At 40.3% G+C, this 23,918-nt stretch overlaps 1 protein-coding gene and 1 non-coding gene across 2 annotated transcripts; both read right to left on the reverse strand.

Annotated features, from left to right (window-relative positions):
- Nucleotides 1-5,916: 5,916 nt before the first annotated feature.
- On the reverse strand, nt 5,917-10,641 carry LOC117592762 (receptor activity-modifying protein 3-like). Its single transcript, XM_034289471.1, has 2 exons — nt 10,513-10,641; nt 5,917-6,671 (listed from the first exon to the last, which is right to left on the reverse strand). Exons 1-2 carry the CDS (start codon nt 10,593-10,595, stop codon nt 6,416-6,418), a joined length of 339 nt encoding a protein of 112 aa, XP_034145362.1. The 5' UTR covers nt 10,596-10,641; the 3' UTR covers nt 5,917-6,415.
- Nucleotides 10,638-23,348, reverse strand: LOC105019562. The gene is made up of 3 exons (XR_004575102.1): nt 23,000-23,348; nt 11,062-11,091; nt 10,638-10,675 (listed from the first exon to the last, which is right to left on the reverse strand). It is a non-coding gene; the product is annotated as an uncharacterized LOC105019562 (transcript).
- Nucleotides 23,349-23,918: the final 570 nt, after the last annotated feature.

Here is a 23,918-nt window from a genome sequence, read left to right on the forward strand (position 1 = left end):
CTGTTACTACTTCAGCCCCTTTGCGTTCATTCAGTTTGTCCTTTGCGTTCCTTGTCTGTTGTCATTGAAATCATTCATTTGAATGCAAGAAAGCCTGCGTCTGGTTCCACCTACACTCCACCGCGGTACAATTTCTCAATTTCAATATTTTATATGTTGTTCTTGTACTATTTTCTATTCAATTTAGGGCTTAAATGATTTGCACATCATTGCATTCTGTTTCTATTTACATTTTACACAGCGTCCCAACTTTTTTGGAAACAGGGTTGTAGAACAACATATAATAATCTAACTTTGGTAGTGTTTTCTGCATCGGCTCTGAATAATTACAGGCTTTGTGCTGTGCTCTGGCTCTAAGCTATCACAATACCAAACCAGTCCAAAATCATGTGTAAGCTTTCTGTTCAGAGAATAGAATGGTACCAGACAGACCTTGAATAAAGTGGTTGTGGAGTGAGGACACAGGTAGGAAGTGGTTACAGTAATTGACCAATAAGCTGATTATATGTGACTTGTAGTTTCTGGTACAGGGAGTGTCATTAGTAGTGTCATGCAAAACTGCAGCAAAATACTCTGGATATCTTGCATTAGGAGAAGTGGGTCAGTGAAACATCCAGATCTCTGCATGTGTTATTTGGGACCAGCTCCAAGCCATGCTGCCCTGAATTAAGTGAAGGGGCCTCTCTGGAAAACCGTCCCAAACATTAAACCAGTCCTCTAAATCATTTACTGGTATTTACCAAACAGGGTTGAAGCTGGACTTATAAAAGTAATTGTTGTGGTACAGTACAGTCAGTCTTTTCATAAAGAATCTGCTTAGTTCAAAACAAAAGCATAATTTATTCAGTTTAAAACAAAAGCATAATGAGTGATGACTGTCATGGTCAACTGCTCCTCTAGCTAAGCCATTGAGCTTTTATGAAAATCCAGGCTATTACATTGTGTTTGTTAACCAAATGCGTGGGAAATGGCCTGTTATAGGTTTGTTGTCTTTATTAACACATGGGATGAATTCACTTCTACATAGTAAAGGGCCAGAAAACCAGGCTGTGGTCGATATGAATTAGAGCCGAGTTTAGTCACATTGAGACAAGGTGAGATCAAAGTGTGTTTTTAAGAACAGTGTGTTTTTGCAGTACCTTGGTGATTTAAAGCAAGGGGGATATTGAAGCCGTTGTTAATGTTTAACAGACTGGTGTTTTGACAGGGCATTGTGGACATGGTTGATGAATGGGTAGTCAGTATAAAGGTTGCGTTTAAGTCCATGAAGAAACGTACAAAATAGTGAACCCCTCCCCATCTCTAGTTCTGAAAGACTCCTCTTTGGGATTGCTCTTTTTATACCCAATCATGTCACTGACTTGTTGCCAATTTCCACTTTTCTTTTTTTTTTTAGCATTACACAACTTTTCCAGTCTTTTGTTGCCCCTGTCCCAGATAATTTGATTTGTGTTGCTGGCATAAAATTCAAAATGGGCATTTATTTTCCCCCAAAAAAAAACATTTTCCTATTTCAACATTTTACATATTCTCTTGGTGCTATTTCAATGAAATATAGGGACGAATTATTTGCACATCATTGCATTTTGTTTTTTAATTTTACACAGTGTCCCAACTTTTTTTAGAAACAGGGTTGTATTTTTATTCTAGTATATGTGTTGCCACCCTCCAGTATTTTTGTTATAAATATTTCTCAGTATTGATTTTTGATTGATGTTTAGACTTACCACTTGGAATGAATGCCTAACCGCAACCCTAACCCTAATGTTAACACCTAACACTATTCCTAACCCTTAACCTTAATACGTAATCCTTTTTGCTTTCATTTCACCTTTTGTATTTTTCTTTAACCTCACCTACAGAGGTTTGAGTTTTAACTTTTAACACCAAGTAGAATAGCTGTCATAATGGCCTTAAACTTTACTCCACAGTCACATGATTTCTTGGAAACAGACTTTGATAAGCTTAGGACCCAAAGGCCTAGAGTAGTGTGGCTACCAAATATAAATATGCAGTGAAGTCAAATACTTTAGGTCTTAGTGTCTTGATTCTACTACATTTTTTGCTTTGGCAGAGATGGTTGAGTGATTTTGCTTGTTCCATTTAAGTACACCAATGTATAATATGAGAGTCATTTTTATGGTATGTTTTCCATGCATGAATAAATCAGACAATAGGTGTTTCAGGCGGGCCTGACATTTGCCATGTTTTATTGTATGGTTCAGACTTTTCACATTCCAGGAAGAACATCCAAAAGTAGTTTTAATTGATTTGTTTGTAAAAAAAATAAAAATTGATAAGCCTTTCTTACATGTTAACAGTATATTGTAGCATTTTTACTTTTTTTCAATAATGTTTTATTCTCACTTGACAGCATTTGAAAATAGCAGGAACCTGTCAACAATTAATCTCACTGAGGAAAATTCGGGACATTTCCAATGGCTGTGTGATTCAAGTGAAGTTTCATGACATTTTTGGTACAATAAAAAATGATTGCATCAGACCACTAGTGTCTGTTGCAGCCTTGGCCACACTCAAAAGAAACTCTATCAAATGTCCCTTTTGCACACATACCGTTATTCACATGATTACAAACAGCATCTGACATAACGACATTTGAATACGAGCTACTCTACTGCAACACCAAATTAATTCAATATGAAATGTGTTCTTCAAGGAAAAGCTGTTGTCTTGGTGTCCATGCAAATACAAATATGCATGAGTTTCTGTGAACTGACCTGCAGCTGTGTGGTATACACTGTAAACAGGAAGGTTGCGGTGAAAAGTCCCATGACTGAGAAACGTTGTATACTGCAACAATAGCTCACGTGCTGCAAAACATTGGCCTTCATGGGAGTTGCAAAAAACAGCTATTTTGCAAAGACTAATGGCCAAAAAATTGGTGGGTCCATATGTGGAAAACTGTTGATTTATCCAGATAGACGCATTATAAAATCATGGCATGAAGGCTAATTTATGTAAAGCTTGATGTAGAGCTTGATAATGATCAATCAAGAGACTACAAATCAGTATTGTTGACATTAATTACATGGATCATTGGGAGACCTTTGCAAAAGGAGATTAATACAATCAATAAATTATGTAAATACTATCACAATACTACACTGCTCTGTTTGTGTGTGTGTGTGTAGGTTTGTGTGTGTGTTTTTCTGACTGGACGAAATGATGCAGTGGGGGAAAGAAATCCCAAAACTTTGTAAAATCAGAAAAAGGTGACTTATAGGATCATTGTAAATGCCCAAACTTGGAAAAAGGCAATTTTCGGGTTTAAGGGCTAAGGGAGAAACATAATTAGACATAGTGTTCAGGCATTACCAGTTAGGTTTGAAATCAGACTTAGGCCTAGGTTAAGTCTAGGCTTAAACCGTAATGAGATTCATTTTATGGCTAAGGATTAGGGAACCTGGATTTCTGGGTCAAGGTTAGTTCTCAGATCCCCACAAGGATAGAAATACAACCATGTTTGTGTGTGTGTCCGTCTGTCGTGTGTGTACTTATGGGTGCGTGGGTGGGTGTACGTGTGTGGCGTCCATGTTATTTAATCCTCCAGAGAGGAGTTAAAGCCCTGTAACTGGAATGTCACTCAACACCAACTCTTGGGGGGAGGAAGCCTGCTGGGATAACTATTGCTGACAAACTCGAGAAATTAAATGCAGTCGTGAAATTACGCAAGGGATTTCAAAATCAACTTATGCTTCGGGTGCCAAGGGGAGCGGGCACTGGCGGCGAAACCCGCAGCCCGAAAGGAAGAGTAGTGAGTTTCATCCTGAACGGACGATGACTCCCCGTGGACTGGCCGCCACTGTGGTGATCGGCCGCCTTGTCAGCCGTGTTAGTGTGGCCTGCTTATCAGTGATTGATGAAATGCTACGGTTCACGCTGGTGCTGCTGCTGGGGAGCGGAGGGGGAGGGCGTGAGAGGGGATGTCCTGTTTGGTCATGTGCACTTGGACCATGGTAGTGTGGGAAAGCGGAGAGCTCAGTTGTTTGGGGTGAAGGGAGAGGGAATCAGTGTCGCACTGTTGCAATTGAGTTGGATGACTAAAGGAGTCCTGCATGTTGTGGGGGACTCTGTGGGAATAGGGAGCTTACACACCATACATACACACACACGCATTTATACACACACACACACATTGTGTGTCCATTCCCAGAGTGGGTTGTGTTTGTTACTCCCTCCGGTTGCTCTCTCGTTATGAAAAGACATGCGTGGTTTGATGTTTTCATGAATAATGAAACCGTAACCTTCATAGTAATTTATATTCCCCACACTGTAAACAGGACTGGCGTGTTGGTTGGGAGTGGTTGGTCTAGTGGGTCGGGTGGGTGGGGGTACAGAGGCGCTCGGAGCCAAACTGCGCTGTTGGCCATCTCAGTCATAACAATGCATGTATGGGGAAGTATGGCGCTCTTCGTAGTTCCTGTAGCTCTTTTGGTTAAAATCCTAGCCTGCCCATTTCCTTTAATTCTTTGCCTGCTCTGGGAAAGAATTTTATATCCTTCCTGCAGACCGACTTTTATGCGGCGGAGGCACTGGGAAGTCATCTTTGGGGGGCATGAGGCAAGACGTCTCCTCGGTAAGATCTGATGTATTTCTGCTTGCGTCTTAAACCCGTGGACGATGCCAGGCTGTTTCTTGCCTGTTGTCTTGTTTGCTCATCCCAAAGCAATGCTGATAATAATCAGCCCTCCCCCTCAATTCTGGGGATCAAAGCTTCACCATACTTCATTTATTTTTCTTGATGTCACCCATCAAAAAGGGACTTCATTTTGTCTGAATCGGAATATGAACATCTGCCATGCCTCCAGGTTTTTATCTACAATGTTATTTCTGGGTCCTGTCTATGGGCATGCCCCTAACCATCTCTATGTTGGTCTGGGGGTGATAGTCAAAACCTGACTATGCCTTGAGACATCTCTGGTCATCCTCCAGGTGCACCTGCTCCCCTGACCTGCCCCCTTGTTGCCGCGCCCTGTGACGAGCCCCTGCAGCATGGGGACCAGGGGACGGTGGAGGAGGTGGTTTCCCGCCGGGCCGCAGCCCTTATACCTCCAGTGCCATTGCCCCCGCGACATTTATGGGTAGCATCGCTCGTACAGGAATGTTTCATACAGGAATGTTGCCTTAATATTAACCTGCTGTAAATGTCAAATGTTTGGGGACGTTCCCCATGTTTAACCTCCTGGAATGCCCATAGAGTTTTACGTTCTGTCCTCTGATTAACCTCACTAAGGATTTTCTAGTGTTAAATTAGCATTCTGCTTCCAACCAGCACAGAGGTGCATCAAGATGGATCTAGTCTGAAGGAAAGGTAGCAATGGTCATGAACATGACATGGCACCATGGAGATAAATGATACATTGGTAGTTGATAAATAATCCAAGCAGCGACAAATTCCAAGTCATTTAATTAAAACATTAAATAGCAGTACAATCATGGCTTCCCAATACCAAAAGTTGGCACAACCAAATGATTTAGAAAGACCCTACAGCTGTGAAAGTGATTTATGTTATTAACTAACGCACCTCCTCTGAATGATTAAAACAGTAGGATTAAATTACAATTAGCGTGAGCAGAATTCCTGCTTCGGTTTCACCACAGAAGCTGTGCAATCAGTGATAAGATTCGGGGCATCGTAACATTAACCCAAAGACAATACATATGAAGACAAATTTAGCTGTGCACAAACAACTGTTTTTCTGTAAGGAACAAACCAAGTACTAGTCTAAGGTACACCTGGGGCTGGTGCTCACTAAATTGCCAAGCCGTAATGCAACTACTTTTATGAACTTTTGCTTAATTTAAGTTGAAGTTAAACCAGGGTTCACATGAAAAAATTTACATTTATTGTTGTACCTGCCTTTAGAACTTGACCCAATGATGACAACACATGCCTAAGATGAGAATTTAATTTCTTTACAGTAGACAGCACTGGTACAGAAAGGTACAGTACATGTTAAGGTCTTAATTTATTCACCAACAGCAAATTAATCCAAAAGCTTGAACAGTGTCTGACAGGTTATGATAATGAGGCAATCCTCTGTCCCCTTTCACACCACAGATCAACCATCCCAAATGTCTTGTAACTATGTGCCTTCCGTCCTTGGGAACAGTATATCCATCACAGGTGATTGGCCAATGCCAAGATAGACATTAATTAAGGATGCATCCCTAACAAAGTAGAGGATTTTTGTTGTCACTTTAATCCAGCATAATCCTACAATGGCACAGTGATCAAAAACAAATGCTTTGTCCAAATGTTCCGTCTTTCCAGAGTACTTGTGTTCCCTTCCTCATTATATTGCCCCTCTGGGGATCAATAAGGTTTATTCATTCCAAGAGTTTCATGGGTCTCTGGACAGCCGCACTGGACAGTCACATGGGAACCAACAACCTAAGCCAGGACGTCGCTTCGTTTGCTGCACCACACCACAAGGGCAATCATGGCCAGGGTGAGGAAGATGGGGATGAGGATGATGATGGTGAGCGTGTCGTCTGGTGGGTCCACCCAGATCACCCTCTTCAGGGTGCAGTTGGAGAAGAAGTGCTTGTGGATGTGGATCATGTAGTTCTCCACCAGCGTGTTAGGCCAGAAACAACTGTTGATTGTGCTTTGGATCTCCGAACAGTTCGAGAACGCGTTGTACTGACTGTGGAGAGAATAGAGGGGCAACTGTGTTATTTTTGGAGATATGTTATTGATACGACAGTGCTACTGTAAGCAAGCCTAAACAGTGTGAAGCGATTTCCAACCAAATGGCTAGCTAGTTAATCCAGCTGGCTAGATGTTTGGACGAAACAATTCTTTGCGATATAATACAATGTGTATGTAGCACTGTGGAAACCAAAGTTGCCTAGGAAACTAACGTTAATGTCACCTGCCCACTGGACCTAGGACTTATCAAGTTCACGTCATTAGCTAAGACTCGGACACAGGCTGTCTCATTAGGGTCCATTGGTGTGTGTACTTAACCTTACAATGTGCACTAAAAAGCAACCCATTAAAATCTGAATGTTTTTTGTTCAGTTTTGTTTTGATGAATGATCTACAGCTCCCAGGTTTAGTACACAAGTAGAAGGTGAATGGACGATTACAGACACTATAACAGCAGTGGCGGTTTTAGAGATTTGGGGGCCCTAGGCAGAGACTGGTTGAGGCCCCAATATCATGTATTTTTACCTTATTGTCTTTATCAAAGCCACACCGGCAACATATTGTCACACCTTCTTTCCTTATTGTTGAATGGAATTGCCACTTCCACAGACAATTGCATTGCTGCTCCTTTCAGTAGAGTAAATCAATTAGATTAAAAAAATATTAACAGATATTTAGCTATAATATTGAGATATTTAGATAAATTAACTTATTTTCTGTCCCGCTCACATGCCAGAGTTTCATATTTTAAAAACGTTGCTGTCCATCGCTCGTGTGGTGTAGCAGGCTCAGGCTGACTGAGCAAGCTACCTAACGTCTTTCGGGCGGCTAGCGTGAGAATCAATATGGCACAGGCCATTTGAGTAAAAGAAGGGGGCTCTAAAACATAAATCATTTAATTTGAGCATCATTTTGGAGTAACACAATCAGATCTGAAGACAAAAAATTATTTAAAAAAACCAATGTATCACATATTTTTTTCAGTTTGTATTTTCACGGGGCCCCAGGCCTTCTGGGGACATAGGCGGCTGCCTACTGTATCTTGCTTAACGGTAGTGACCACCACTGGATAACAGCCCACTGGGTGACACGGGTTTCCAGTCGTGCCACTAGCCAAACAGTTCCTACTTGTGCCCATTAAGCAAAAGTAGTCAAGCCTAAAGAGGTCAGTTGTATATTTAACATCAGTTACGCACCGATGCTTTTCACACTTGTGTCGCGGTTTGACGTCAGCCATTCCCATTCAGTGCCTAAAAATCGAAAGAGCATCAGCGGAGCATTTTTATCCTGTAGACTGTATCTCTGTGTGGATGTAAGCAGCCTGATTGTCAAGGAGATAATGAGCGGTTTGGTCAAGGTCAGTCTAAACGTTAAGAAAAATCCTTTTATGATGCTATTCATGCTTTATAAGTTCCATAAAGGTACTTCAGAAACGGATAAAGTCCCTCCTGAGTGATGAGCTGTCTGAAACACTACTGCGCAGGTGCGTCACTGCAAACCAGTTTTGATCCACCAGCAGGGAGCAATGCATTCTGGCCGTTTTAAAGTAACCAAAAAAATAAAAGCTCAGTCATAACTGGGGAAGGAGGGGCCAGAGTCTTTGAGGCCTGGTATTGAGTCTTCAAACTATGGTGAATGTATTTAACGTCCGACTATTCTGCCTGCCTGTCCGCTATATGACCAACTTAATTAACATGTTTTCTCATTTGACTAAATCACTCTGATAATAGATCGTCGTGGCGTTTACAGATGGCTGCTGAGACAACCTTTGGGGCCACTCTAGCATGCACCAAGGGACCTCGGAGGAGCATCTGTTGTGTGGAAGGCAAACCGAGCCTGCTGATGACGACGATGTCCCTGTTATTCATTCGGGCTGTGTCTGGCATTCAGTCTGTGTGGTTGGTCTGCAGTCACTCCAGGCTTGCAAAGCTTTCCCATTTGCTTGACTGTGGACCCAATGTTCAGGTTGCACCTTGGTCATTTGAGAGAACGTACTGTGGCTCACAATACATGTTGGAGGGTTCTCAGCCGTCGTCAGTCAGAGCATAACATATGGACCACTGTCTATATAGAGCCCCTTCACTTTCCTTTTATTTCTGTCCCTCTTTATCTCCCTCTTCCAGCTCTTCTTCTCCTTTCTTATAATCTTCCTTTCTCTGTTTCTCTTATTGGAGCACCACAGTGATCTGAGAAAAGCTGAAAATCAATCACTTAATTGTTTGGTTTCAAATTCAAACATTTGAAGTGTGGAGACCAATGTCAAAGGCATTCCTGTCCCAATAATTACAAAGGGACCTCTAGAAGTTCCTCATATCCAATACCTGCAAATAGTACCCCGAAGAGAGAACTGCTGTGCAGAAAAATAAAAAGGTTGTATTCCTGGAAATATTTAAAAAAAGAAAGTGACAGTTGCAGAGATGTTTATCGGAGGATCTTCAAGACTCCCGAAACCCATTGGAGAAAAGATGTCATAATGGTGTATTGGGCATCACAAAATTGGGAGGACAGAAAAGTTTATAAAATATGTTTAATTAAAATAATAGCAATTGCCATCGTAATGTACTATATGCATTAAATGTAAGCAATCAATAACGTTTGTAAATCGGTCTGGATAACAGAGTCGGCTAAATTTTAAAACCTTCAAATATTACACATAATTTACAACTGGGTAAAATAAAATTTCATTTGATGGTACATGGCTCAATTATTTCTCAAATGTAGCCATCTGAAGTTGCAACACACTTTCAAAAGACCTCACTGTTTCACTAATATGACTACACTGCTATGCCAAGACAGACCTATTTCAGATTATGGTGTATTAAGTGCAGGGAGAGTAACCAAAAGGTGGTTAAAATCCCAGAGCTGAAAAGGTAAATTAAAACTGTTGTGGCCTTAAGCATTTAATATGAATTTCTCCTGTAAATTGCTAAATAATGTGCATTTGTTATATAATGGGATCCAATGCTAACTTGTAGGCCTGAAACCTCATTGTGAAGCTCAAGCTACTTCTATAACCCCCTGATTGACTAACTGTTACATTGTCTGCCTTTTATGTAGAGCTCCAGTCAAGTCGCAGGGCAGAAATCAATACCAGGCCTCAATTACTCAGGCACAGGTAAACATTTATAAGACGGACAGTTTTCTAGTGTTGGTTTAGAATATTATTTGTGTATTTGGTGTGCGTATGCGAGTGTGTCTGTTAGAATTGTTGAAGGATGCTAGAGAAACATGCTGTGTCAGCCAGCAGACACAGGTGCTGTAGTCAGGGGGGAATTGACACTTATCAGACTCAGCCAGGTGCAGACTCATGGGCAATTTCTATAGCCTTATTAGCCTACCTAAACTGCAATAGAATATTCTTTGATTCTTCCTACAATAGATCTTAAAAAGTCAAGCCTTAAAGTATAACTTTTTCTCTGAGCTGCCACGAGAACTGTATTTGTTTGTTTTGGGGACACTTTGGGACACGTTTTATTTTGACTACAAGCTCCAAATTTTAGACTGCCTTAATAAAAAGTGTACCGGTGGGTGGCACGAAGCTACAAAATGGTTCTTCGGTTGTCTCTGCCGGGTTAACATGATTCTTTGGTACCAGGTAGAACATGGGTCATCTTACCGATACAGGAAAATAACCTATTTGGTTTCTCTTTAGTTTTTTTTTGTCAGAGAGTGTTCTCAGGTTTCACCCACCTTTACGGTCCTACAAGGATTGATGCTTACTTTACATGGAGTGCCTTTAACATCCAGGGCACCAACCTGATAAATGGACTCCCTGGACTGACAGAATCAACAGAGATGACTAGAAGACAAGTTAAATGTCAAGAGTGTGGAGTTACCCGATGAAGTGGGTTAAGTTGCACCAGTTCTTGGGATCCACGGAGGCCATTTCCCTCTTGAACTTCTCCCCACACGCCTCCATATCCCACAGCAGCTGGGTCTCGTTGCACCCAGTTTTAACTGCCTTTGGAGTTCCAGATTCACCGGTGATATTTTTGGTGGCTGCAGCACATAGAGTGGTAATAAAAGGGAGAGTGAAACGTTACTTCAGGTGGCCTATAGTAACATTGGGTTTGTGTTCATTAAGGCGAGCAACAGATAAAGTTGTGAAACTGAAAACAAAGATTAGTTTCTTAATGAAGTGTGTAATGGAAACAACCCAGTAATGGATGTATTGTAATGACAAATAATGGCTGTTGCATGACAGGGTAAGTCAGAAGAAGGTACATTTAGTTCATTTTGTGAAACTACTGTCACATAGCGAAAATTTCCAAATATTGTAATGAGGTTAAAATAGCACCTTACAAAAATTGCAAAGCAACAAAGGCGCTGGATTTATAAATTGTGCTACATTGTTTAATGTCTTAAGAAGACGAAACCTTGCTTACCTGTAAATCCTCCTGCCATCCAAGAGTTCACTGTCAAAGAGAAAATGAAACAGTCATTAGGCTTGAAAACAGTGAAGCTTCAATACATCTGTGACTTTAATTAAACTTTGTTCACCAAACAAAACTGAAACCTATAATCTTGAACAGTAATCAATGTTGACCATGTGGTCAATATCTTTTCCATTCTGAGTACATCCTGACTAACAAACTAATGAAAGAAACATGAATCCCCAGTTCATAAAACTGTGCTTTGAGCATTGTTGAGTAGCCTTAATCATGCCCAGAGTTTCCTGGCACAATTCCAAACTGCCTGATATTGGTTGTAAAATGAAGGGTTGAGAGAGTGTTATTATAATTTTAATTGGACAAGAAGGATTTAGCTATTTTCACACCTAAACCAAACAATGTTGGCAAGTGTATTCACTTTTCACATGTACCTTTTCAGCAGAATTCCAGCAGCAACTAAAGTTGATGCACCAGAGCTCCATACATTTCACTTACAGATGCAACTAAATATTTGGCTATTCGACCTGAAATGTAAAAAATTAAGCATCCCAGCTTTAAAATTTAAAATATTTGTTGACTGTGCCCCTACATTTCTGTACTGCTTTCTAAAATCTAAACTTGCACACGCTCCTTGTAAGGAAATAAACAAATTAAATCAGCATCAAGCCCAGTGATTAACCAGGACAGCTTGGTGAAGGCCTCTATGTGCTGCAGTGGTTCTCTACAGCAGAAACTCCAACTGAGTTGGGTGACAGAGGAAAGATAAGGAAACCATGACAGGCACTGCTCAAGGCTCTTGTCAGTCTCTAAGGACATCTGTGGTCCTCTTCGCTGAACCTGTGCCCTCACCTCGGGGAGGCTCTCTCTTATGAATTTTTACTCTGTCTTCCACCACTCCCTCGAATACTAATGCACCAGGTCGCATCTCAGCATGTCAGGAGAATAGAACAGGAGGTGGCGCATAGCATCTCTAAGCGCTTCTTGGCGATCCCCCGGATGTTTGGCAATTTTGCTGTAGCCTTGAACAACCACACCTGACTGGTGTACCTGGTTGGTGTAAAAAAAAACCTGTGCACAGAAACACAACATACTGCAGAAGCGGCTTCTGGTTTCTTGGCATTGTTAAATCTAGGGCTCAGAAAAGCAATGGCCATTCTCTGCACTTGCCATGGGATTAGATGAAACACTGTAGGGGATCCCAACGCTGGGGCCATCTGTGTACACAGTAACCCCCTGCAGGCAGAAAAAAGAGATTGGGGAGAGGCAATTTGGCGCAGTGTGAAACCCGCTATTTGATTCAATAATGTTCTGTTGTTTGGTGCTGCCACTGCCAAGAATGGGACACATCGTCTCTCATCTCTGTTCCTTCTACCTTAACCTACTGATTGTCCTATCTCTCCAAAACCAAAGCGCTACAAAGGGGCTAACAGAGAAGACACGTACACACACACATACGCACAAAACACGGGTTTACAAACCCACATACCTTCTCTCACTCATTTAGTATTTGCCTCAGTCCATTCTCACTCTCCCACCTTGTTCTCACTCTACAGAAACTACATTAACTCAATGACACCAGGCAGAAAAATACTTCTTCAAATGCTAGTCTTACAGGCCGCAATCACATTCAACCAATCACAGATAAAGTTGGTTTGCACCACAGGTTCACTCAGAATGTCTGCCAGGTATCCAAGGGGATGAACAGACTACCATGAATAATTTAATTATTTTAAATAAAACACCTCATTGCTAAAAATAGACTTGTAAGCATTCTGAATGAACCTGCAGATTACAAAAACCATAGGTTCAGTCATTATGTTCATTACCATATAACTGTATTGACCACAGTTACATCAAACAACGATAATTTGTCTTCTGCTCTCCTCATATCTCTGCCCCCTAAACGCATGATACAGACACGGTTGAGAAGAGCATCCCCAGGGGATAAATGATGTTGAGCAGTCATGCTAAATTTAGAGATTTCCTCCTGCAGGATATGTGTTGAAAGCAGGAGGGGTTTGTGATTGGTACGTACGATAAGTTCAGACGGGTTCATGACGCGAACACAGTGTTGTCACATTGAGTGTTGTTGCAAATTGTCCCCCAGCCAACCACTTGGCGCTACGGCATGGCCGTCTCGACGGCATTCCTCATTCACGTGTCACCCCTACAAATGTACAGATCTCCTTGTCTTTCTTCCCACGCTGATGAGTGTGAATCCTATAGGTTTCACTTGACCATTTTGGCTCCCATCCGGTCAAGATAATCGCTGTGGGGTGCTTTCGCACCTTGCACAGAAAGTCAGGAACACCGGTTGACTCAGTGTGTCATGGAAATCCGTAAACTGTAGAGATTAAGAAATACACAGCACACCAAATTGTTAGGGTATTTTAGTATTTCCCACCAGCGTAATATTCCAGTGATGGATTTTATTTTCAAACATATTCCAGAACCAAAATAACACCCAGCTGTCAATCACGAGGGACCTATAAGCACACACCATAAAAATGAAATCTCTCTCTGATAAACCTAGCAGGCCAGTGGATAGGGAGCCTCCAAGCTGCCTGCGACTACATTAGAACGTGTCAGGGGTACACAGCTTTCCCTGAGGTGTGAAGAAGAGGCTGTGGAATGTCAATGTCCCCACAGTGACAGATCAGTTTCAACACAGCTTAAACTGTCACAGTGCCCACACTGTGGAGCTGACTGCTGTTGTAGAAAGTAGAAAAACAAGTTTTCTGAAAACTATTTTCAATATATATATATATATATATATATATATATATTATTATTCTAGCATAATTGCAAGATCTATTGGCAATATAGTAAAAGATAAAGTTTTCTGGATATCGTCGTCTCCATAAATGTGCAGTCTGGTTAAATTTGGGTCCCAAGGCAAAGCATTTGAGAACCATTCACTTAAATCATTTGAAAAGATATCATGGTCAATTGACTAGAATATTGGGCAAAAAAGAGAATATATTTCAAAATAGCAGTAACTCTATCACATTGTCTCACTCACCTGTGGACTAACATAATATTTAACAGTCATTTATTGATTTATTTACCACCGGATAATGATGCAATGTTATGATTTTATTGAAAGTGATTATTTGAATCCTCAGTATAGCCTGCCTTTTCCATCGTCTCAAAACATGTCTGATTGCATTGATCATTGTTTGCCTAATTGGTGGGTTTTGCTAAATTATTACTAATTGTTTGGTTTCCTTGAAAAGCTGTGTTTTTGAGGAGAGTCATACATCAGATTTTTTAATTTTAGGCATACCATGTCACTTTAAACATTGCCAGCATGTCAGTCTGGGCTTGTTATGCTATTTTAATGCTAATATACATTCTTTAATTCCCCAAAATGTTGCTGAATCCCATTGATTTTACCCAAAGAAATGAAATTTGCAACCCAAAAGTAAAGTGTTATTGTGTTTTTTGGTGGGCCGAAATAAATCACATATGGGCCAGACTTGGCTTGTACGCCGTTCAGAATTATAGATTATAGATTAATAGATCAGGGGCAATTTCTTTATTTATAATTCTTTGTTCCGTTTGAGATCCGGGGCTATTCATAAAAGATCCTGGGCAATAGCCCCTGACGCCCAGGCCTAACGACGCCACTGCTAATGCCTACAGAACACCCTACCCCAGGGGCCAACGAATGTTCATCATCATAATGTCGTTTACGTGTCTTTTCTACTTAAGTAAACACGTTTTACTCTGATCACATGTTTATCATTACAATCAAAAATCAAATACTCAATGAATTACTGTAGGCTGACATTTTTCTGTGAGAAGCTGCAACTAAAGCCGAAGTCTCACATTACTAATGTGAGCCGAAGTCTCACATTACTCACATTACGTCTCCTGAGTAATATTCCTGGATAACATCCATTCCTCATTGGAGACATTCAAGAATTCCTCTAGCACACCTTGTCCATCTCCCTGGCACGCAAGGATATAATTGAGGTAGCTGAGAATATTTATTTGCAGTGCACCCTGCCTCTTTAAAACATGCACTCTTCTGCAACCTAAAAACAAAAACTAAGAAAAGCTCTAAAAGAAGATACTGTTTTCTTCTTGGGTGGACTTAATCATAATTAGTTGCTTCCTAGCAACTGCATTATCCATTTAGCAACGGTCTATAAAGCTTTGTTTACAGAGTCACAAACCCAAAATAGGTTCCCAATATCCAATATTTTTCTGGATGTCCAAGCTCAGTTTCACATCTCATACCAGACATTTGCATTGCTGTTTACAAATCAGGGGAAATATCAGACAGGCCTAAAGCTTTTCAAGTGACTGGCAAAAAAAATCTGTTAAGGCGTCTGTGTAAACACAAGCAGAACCCTTCAATAATGCCTAGAACGTCAAATAGGTTGACCTAATAAAAATACAACTGAACCATTGTGGCATGTGCTTCGCCCTCAAGCACAACACTTCCCATTATGATGCATTTTCACATAGGGGACAATGCTGTCAGTGTGAGGTCTGGTGAACACCTACCTCCACGCCCCCACCTCAGTCCTTCATATTCCCAACAGAGGATGGAGATAATTAGGGGGAGAGTTTTTTTTCTCTGTTTTTTTTTCGACGAGAGTGTGAGATACAGAAGATACACAAAGACTCCATTTGCATCCGTTGTTAGAACGTTCCAGAACCACCTACGTGTCTGGTGTATGAGTATTCATACTCGGTGTGCAAACATTAACGTTAGGCTAACTGTGTTAACGGTGTTGCCATATCCGTGGTTTTCATGCGAAATTGGGCTACTTTTCAAACAATTGAACGGGTGAAAATGTATTGGTCGCGGATGGCGGTTTCTGGACTCCTTCTGAATTTCACCGCGGCCGCGCCATTTCTGTCTTTATATGCTATGTTGTGTGTTTCGATGCTGTTATCGCAGTCAGGCTGGTTTTCAGACATTTTGGGCTGTTTTTTTAGCAGTTGTCGTGCTACAAATGTTTTGCTTAACCTGGGAACACTGACTGTGTACTAGCATATCCTGAATGTAAACTGTGATTTTATAAAGTGAGTCATGCCATATAGGAGGAAATAAGAAAGCTCCGCTCATTGCAGCAACAAAAGGGGGATGTAGTTGTAATATTTACTTTAAGTGGCTAAGGACATTCTACTATCAGAAGCTTGGCTGAGTTTGGAAAGGCAACACAAATGTTCTTATCTCCTCAGAGCTTTTCACATATTTTTCAAAGCTTACTGATCCAAAGACTAATAAGTGAACCAGAATCTGTCTGGTTATGTAAGTGTCATTCTCAATCCTGATACATTTTCAATCCATTGTGAGTGACCACAATGTGTATGCTCAGATTGGATTTAAAGTTTATTTTTAAATTTTTTGCACATGACCTTTCATTACTTCGACAATCACCAAAACTTTACAACATTAAATGAAATAAATTAAGTGAAATTAAATTACCATTTTATCTGTGTGCTATATCAGAGGCTAAATCGATTTAAATCTGATATAGGTCGAGGTCATAACAAGAAAACAAAATAACCGTAAACAGTTTTATTTCAGGCTTACAATAACCTAGCTACTGAGGGTTGTAGCTAGCAAAGTTTTTGCCTATCCTGAAGAAATTTTAATGTTCTGTCGGAGGCAAGGATCAAACACTGGTTGCCCACATGGCAGTCCGCATCTCTAACCACTATATTATTTAACAACAGTCAGTCAGGCAGGCAGGCAGGCAGTAAGAGACATTCGCTCTTCTTGGCCGGCTCTGCTTACGCGGTCCAGCCATTGAAGGAGTACTATTCTGTGTCTGAAGTCACGTACTTTATCAAATTATATCTTTTTCATTGCAACATTATGACATATAGAGCATTAATGGGGGAGTATGAAAGAATGCTAATCGACCAGTGGGGCAGGCATGTTCCCAGGCCTGTCTTATTTATTGAGTTGCCCTGGGGAGAACACAAGATCGCATCATTTCTTTCTGTCATGAAAACTTTAAATTGGCCTTTGCCATGATTTGAAAGGGTTATTTACTATATAACCAGATTACAAAAAATTATGCTGCAAGCACAATGTGAAAAATGTTTTTGTAGACATCAATATGTTACTAAAAGTACTCCATTTATTGGTTGTTATTCTCACAGCACCAATATATAAAGTCTTAAGGACATAACTGAAATAGTTCTGCCAGCAGATCAGCTTAAAGACCCACTGCTTCAAAGGAGTACATAACTAATTCAAGGTGACCAGCAAAACATCTCCATCATCAATGTTACGATCATCTTCTCAGATAATCTACATCTAAAATAGCTTAATCTTTTCTTTTATCAACACCCTTGGATTTCTTTTCTCACCCACAACCAATTCCTTGGATGACATATTTTACATTTCAGTCAGGCCTCTACGGCCGGAGGTAGATTAAAATCAAATGGAAAATGTACCCCTGAGCGTGGTATTTTGATCTCTGAAGTCAACTTTATCAACATAACTGAAATTAAATTGTGCAGACTGGTACGTGATCATTTTGATTTATCAAATGGCCTTAAAGGGCCTAATGATTGGCCAAAAAGCCAGTCCCACAAAATGTTGGGTGAAAGTACATTTTATACAATTATTGTTAATTATCATTAATATATGCATTCCATTCAGCAAAGAGATGAGAAAGAATTAGTCTATATTAACCTGCATTATGCCTGACTTATTCTTAGACTGAAGAATTAGTCACTAAATGGACAAGGGGAGAATGGCTCAATATACAGTTGTGCTCATAAGTTTGCGTACCCCGGCAGAAATTGTGAGATTTCGGCATTGATTTTGAAAATATGACTCATCATGTCTCAATTAGTGTCTATGTATAAATAGTCAATGAGTTTGTTTGCTCTCACATGGATGCACTGAGCAGGCTAGATACTGAGCCATGGGGAGCAGAAAAATTGTCAAAAGACTGCATGGTTCAGTTGCCAGAAGGAATCCTTTACTGCGCTAATGCCACATAAAAGCCGGGTTACAATATGCCCTACAACACCTTGACACGCCTCACAACTTCTTGCACATTGTAATTTGGAGTGACGCAACTAAAATAGGGCTTTATGGTCAAAACCATAAGCGCTATGTTTGGAGAGGGGTCAACAAGGCCTATAGTGAACAGAATACCATCCCCACTGTGACGCATGTTGGTGGCTCACTGATGTTTTGGGGGGGGGTGAGCTCTAAAGGCACGGGGAATCTTGTGAAAATTAATGGCAAGATGAATGCAGCATGTTATCACAATATACTGGCAGACCGTTTGCTTTCTTCTGCACAAAAGCTGCACATGGGATGCCCTTGGACTTTCCAGCACAACAATGACCCTAAGCACAAGGCCAAGTTGACCCTCCAGCGGTTACAACAGAAAAAGGTGAAGGTTCTGGAGGGGCCATCACAGTCTCCTGACCTTAATATCATCGAGCCACTCTGGAGAGATCTTGCAAGACAACCAAAGACTTTGCATGACCTGGAGGCATTTTGCCAAGATGAATAGGCAGCTATACCACCTGCAAAGATTTGGGGCCTCATAGACAACTATTACAAAAGACTGCACGCTGTCATTGATGCTAAAGGGGGCAGTACACAGTATTAAAAACTAAGGGTATGCAGACTTTTGAACAGGGGTCAGTTCATTTGTTTCTTTGTTGCCATGTTTTGTCTTATGATTGTGCCATTCTGTTATGGCCTACATTTGAATGTGAATCCCATAGGAAATAAAAGACGTGTTTTCACTCATGTGTTCTTTACAAATGGTACAAATGTTACCAATTCTCCAAGGGTATGCAAACTTTTGAGCACAACTGTAACTTGGATGTCTAGATAGACATAGCAGCCTCAGCTAAAGATCTGAGGGGGAAGGTTCCATGTGAGACTGCAGAACTGGCCCAGGGGATTGGATGAGAAAGAGAAGCGGAAAAGGCGACGGAAGAGTGAGACGGATGTTGCAGACAGAAAGAGGCTCTCTGCACTTAGCAAACAAAAGCAGGAAGGGGTCATCGTGGATGGCCATGATGAAGAGAGACCAAAATAAACACTGCACAGCCTGGGGAAAGAGAAAACCCAAATGAAATGGTGAGGGATGGTCACTGTGCGAGGGACTTTCCAAGGAGGCCAGAGCATTAACACGTTCCAAGAGGAAATGCACAGTAGGGGAGTACTGGTCAATAGAACCCAGATCTGAAACTGGACAGATATCTCAGGTGTGCGTTTTGAGATATTCAAGGATCTTCTGGGGTCCTCAGTCACCTGGGCTATGGGCTGCTTATTCTGTCACCATCTAGCAGATAGAGACTATCTACTGTTCCATATACCTTGTTTACACAGGTCATTGTAATTGTACTTGTGGATTTCCTATTGTTTTGGTCTCACATTGGTTATTTTCCCAACTGCATTGTTTTAGGCTCAGAGTCACAATTTTCTACACCAGTGACAACATGTGATATAAAGAGTATGCCACCAATAAAAAGGTTACATTTTGAAAAAAATAATTTCCTTCAACATTTCCTCTACTTCTTTAATGTGAGAGAGTCACAAGAAGGTTCCATTTGTAGAGTTTTTTGTTGTTCCACACATACATTGTTGAAAACTTTGCTGAGTTAATGGAGAGTATTATTTCATTTGCAGACAATGCAGTAACAATAATTCTCAAACATCCATGATGATGCTGCTTGAATGTGGTGAGCATGTTTCTAGAACTTTAACATATCGGATAATAATTGTTCTGATAATCTTCAGACAGCATTACATTTTAAAGGCCATCCCACAACCAAATGGAAACCTTATTTGGATTTGCAAATATGATGCTCTGGAGCCCACCCCCCTAACCCAGTTGAAGAGTGACTGGTCAACCGAATTATCATCAACCAAGACTTGTAGCATAATTCAGTGGGCCAAAACTACCATCCCACTCAAACCCACTGATATTCCTGGCATTTTATTTATGGAGTGTGATTTCAACCTTAAACCATGTAAACCAAGTTTTTTTTGTGTAGTAGACCTTTTAGCTGACAACACAGTGAATTAACAGTATTGGAACCCTCTGAGACACTCAGAAAAACCTTTGAAATGTAAACTCATTCCAGTACTGAGGAAAGAAAAAACAAGCAGAAAACAGTGGGCAAAAGTCACTGAGGCATTTAGTTAATTGTCCCTGCGGTTAACATCTTCAAGCCAAATAAATGTTTTTCTGGCTCCTCCTGCCTTCAGGTATTTACAAGAACCAGATATAATATTTATGGAAAATATTTAAAAAAACAACACATGTATTGCAATTCATCAGCACAAGAAAAAGCCCAGGAAGAAAAATACCAATGGCATTCTAGTAGTTGCATGGCGACAACATAATGACAGTGCTCTAAATCCAGCCACTGTGTTGAAGTACACCGCCCCAAAAAGTCAAAAGAATGTAATTTAAGGAGAAGTCAAACAATTGTCTATGGTTTCCATGAGAACCAGCATCAATATATGTCCCCATTTTATGAGGTCACAAACAAACTCGGTTTGCAAAACAGCACTGAACACCAGATTTACATTACTTTGATTTATTCCAGAGTAATTTTCTCTTTTGCAATAATTGTGTACTAAACGTAGACTCAGCTACGTTGCTTGGACCTCTTGTCAGGGTGCTATTAAATTAAAGATGCATTTCAGAGATTTTGTATAATTTTAGCCAATAGTTTTAAAGAGGTTCATACAAGTTACGGTTTTCTTACGGTTTCGTGTGCATTTTTTCCATATTATTATTTTTAAAACATAATACTCCATACAAAGCATGGCTTGTCCTTCCTGAACAGACCTGATCTGTTTTTGGAAAACTGGCTCAAGAGATAACTAATGGAAAGTCACCCTTTCTGCCTCCACTACAAAATGTATCTCAATGCCAATGACTCTTGCCATGCAGGAGTCATAGCGGCTCCGCAAACCTGCTGGTTGAGAGAGGAAGAGTGAAGAAATGTGTTTTGGAGTGTGTGTGTAGGTCTGTGTGAGTGTGTGAGTGAGTGTGTGAGTGTTTGAGAGAGAGAGTTTGAAAGGCGGGCAGGTAGGCAGGCAGGAATAACACTCCAACACACACACACACATAGACATACACACTCTGCATTCTAGACACTCTTTGACTGATTCACAATACTGCTCTAACTCTGCCCTCTTGCTGTGACAGTGAGAAGCCAAGCTAGAGTCGGCGGTTCCCACTGGACACCTCAGAGATGAGAAAGAATTAGTCTATATTAACCTGCATTATGCCTGACTTATTCTTAGACTGAAGAATTAGTCACTAAATGGACAAGGGGAGAATGGCACAACTGTCACTTGTCTGCATTACACTGTCATTACAATGCTGCTACATTATCATTACATTAATGTACATTACCACTGCATTATCCAAGGTGGTGACCCAGAGCAGTACTATTCATTGGTTTTTTTGTAGAAGAAACTGCTCATACAAATGACAGGAGCCATTTAAAACAAGGAAAACCTAAATGACAGAGATTTGGACAGAGACACGGAAACACTGACCATTTAAGCACTTTGCATCAGGACAGGAACGACTACTAGTCCTGCCCAGAAGGGGACGTCAGGGTACTTTTGTTTTGCAGGGGTCAATGTTCATAATCCCATTGAGTGCATTAACATTGAACAGGGCCACTGAAAAATCTGCTTCATACACGATTTTCACCACTGTGGAGGGGGCAGATATAAGATGCCTACTTATAAAATCCCATAAGTAAACTGACAAACATTATTGAAGCATTGTCCACATCTAGCAACTATGGAGACTTTTTCAAGCATGCAATTCATTCTTTATACAGCACTACACTGGGAGCAGCTGTGGCCATGGGGTTTAAGGCATTTTCCTTGGTAATGGAATTTCGAAGCCCTCCTATAGCCTAACCATTATTATCTTCTAATTTGATAATGCATACCTTCCTCAGTGGAGCACTAATGTTTACATAATCTTTCTAGAATGCATTTGTAATGATATAAACCATTGCCTCGCTGTGCCCCAGACAGTCACACGCATATTCTGAGCACAACAATCATGGGTGCATGTAAGAGGTTCCATTTGGGTTGTAAATCTCAAAACTTGCCATTGCGTTTTCCACTGGCCGTATATTATTCGGCTTCACTTAGCCTACATGGCTTGTACCCAGGAGAATCCCGGACTGTTTCGGGGTTTTTTGTATATCCCTGACTCAATGAATGGGCCTCGTCTATGTACCATCTCTTGGGTTGGAGATTCCTATCCAAGTGTCCTGCTGATCGAACCAGAATAAAATATATTCTTCAAAGACGAAATATTTTGCAGTAGCAGAACAAAGATTTGTCAACGTAAAAAGACCCGTGAATTTGGAGTATGAATACACAAAATATATGAATCCACAAAATGTATCTTACATTTTGATGACTGCTCATCTTCATACTATCAAAAGGATTCGTAAACCCTTTCAATTGCCATCTAATGTCGTCGTATTATAAAATCACCTGAATATCATACTGGTATGGCTTTTCACAGGTTTATACATTTGTATTGTACCAGTTTTTAAATGTCTACCTTGGGGGTTGAGAGACACGTGGTGTTGGGTTGGTTATCAGCTGTATCTGGTTAAACGATGAAATCGTATACAATTCAGGAAATCATATCATCTTCATTCAATATTTACTGAGAAACTTCCTTAAACAAAACTCTATTTTCAACTTAAATGTTTTGTTGGCTAGAATTAATCAGTTTCAACAAAAGGACCTGTGAAATAATACGATGCTTTTAATTTTAATATGAGTGGTATTCATATTATTAACAGCTATTTGTCAATTTCAAACAGACATTTGACGCAGTATTGGCTAAAAAATTATGTAAACATTTTGAACAATGTAGATACCGAGCACAGACTACAAACTATGAAAATTAAATACTAGAATACTCACCCAATATTCCAACCACTAAAAGTTTATACACAGCGAACGCATTTGTATCCATCACGTTACAAATAACGATCCCACGATTCAGATGCTTTCAATGAAATCTCAGTTGGGGAATAAATGTCTGTGGCAAATCATAATTATCCAAATTCACAAGAAGTAGGGGCGCGAAAGTTCTCTCATAATCTTGTGTCTTTAGTCACCCAAATTAGTCACCAGTATTTGAAACTTCGAACTCCGCAATACCTCCTAGAATCTGACCATTCCGAACAAACCTCCACTTGAGATGCGCGTCCTCGGTCCTCCTGCCTCACAGTACTTCAGTACTAAGACTTCTGTGCGCCCTTGCATCCTTTCGGCGGGAGGGAGGGAGAAAAAAAGGGAGAGTAGCAAAGAGGACGCTCAATATCCATATGGAGGAAACCATTATGAAACTAAGCATTTGACATGTAGGATAATTATTTTATTCTATGGAACATTCACATTAAAATAACCTATATAACAAGTATTAGCTATATCTGTATAAAGTACATTTTGAACAACCTATAGGTCTTCTATAAATGCGTTATTATTAGTTTTTCTTATGATATCAATTTATTGTTCCTGGCGCTTAGGGGTTTAAGGCTGGGTATATGTAAATCCATCCTAAAAACTGCAAACTGTGTTTAAAAGAGTATTTTATTAAATACATTTGATTGATTGACTGATCCAATCATTAATTCATTATGCAATTTGGGAATTTAGGCCCACCAATATTTCAGTTTACATAGGCCATCATTTAAAGATTGTCATTAAAACACATTTATGCAATATGAAATCAGTAACATTACTATAAGGAGTTCGTTTTCATGCAGATGCTTTTAGTCTGACTGCTTTCGAGAAGAAACGCAAACTGAGCGCTATCTTCAGGATTTCTGGAGAAACG

Source organism: Esox lucius, chromosome 21 (genome assembly GCF_011004845.1).
Source record: "Esox lucius isolate fEsoLuc1 chromosome 21, fEsoLuc1.pri, whole genome shotgun sequence".
NCBI classification, from domain to species: domain Eukaryota; kingdom Metazoa; phylum Chordata; class Actinopteri; order Esociformes; family Esocidae; genus Esox; species Esox lucius.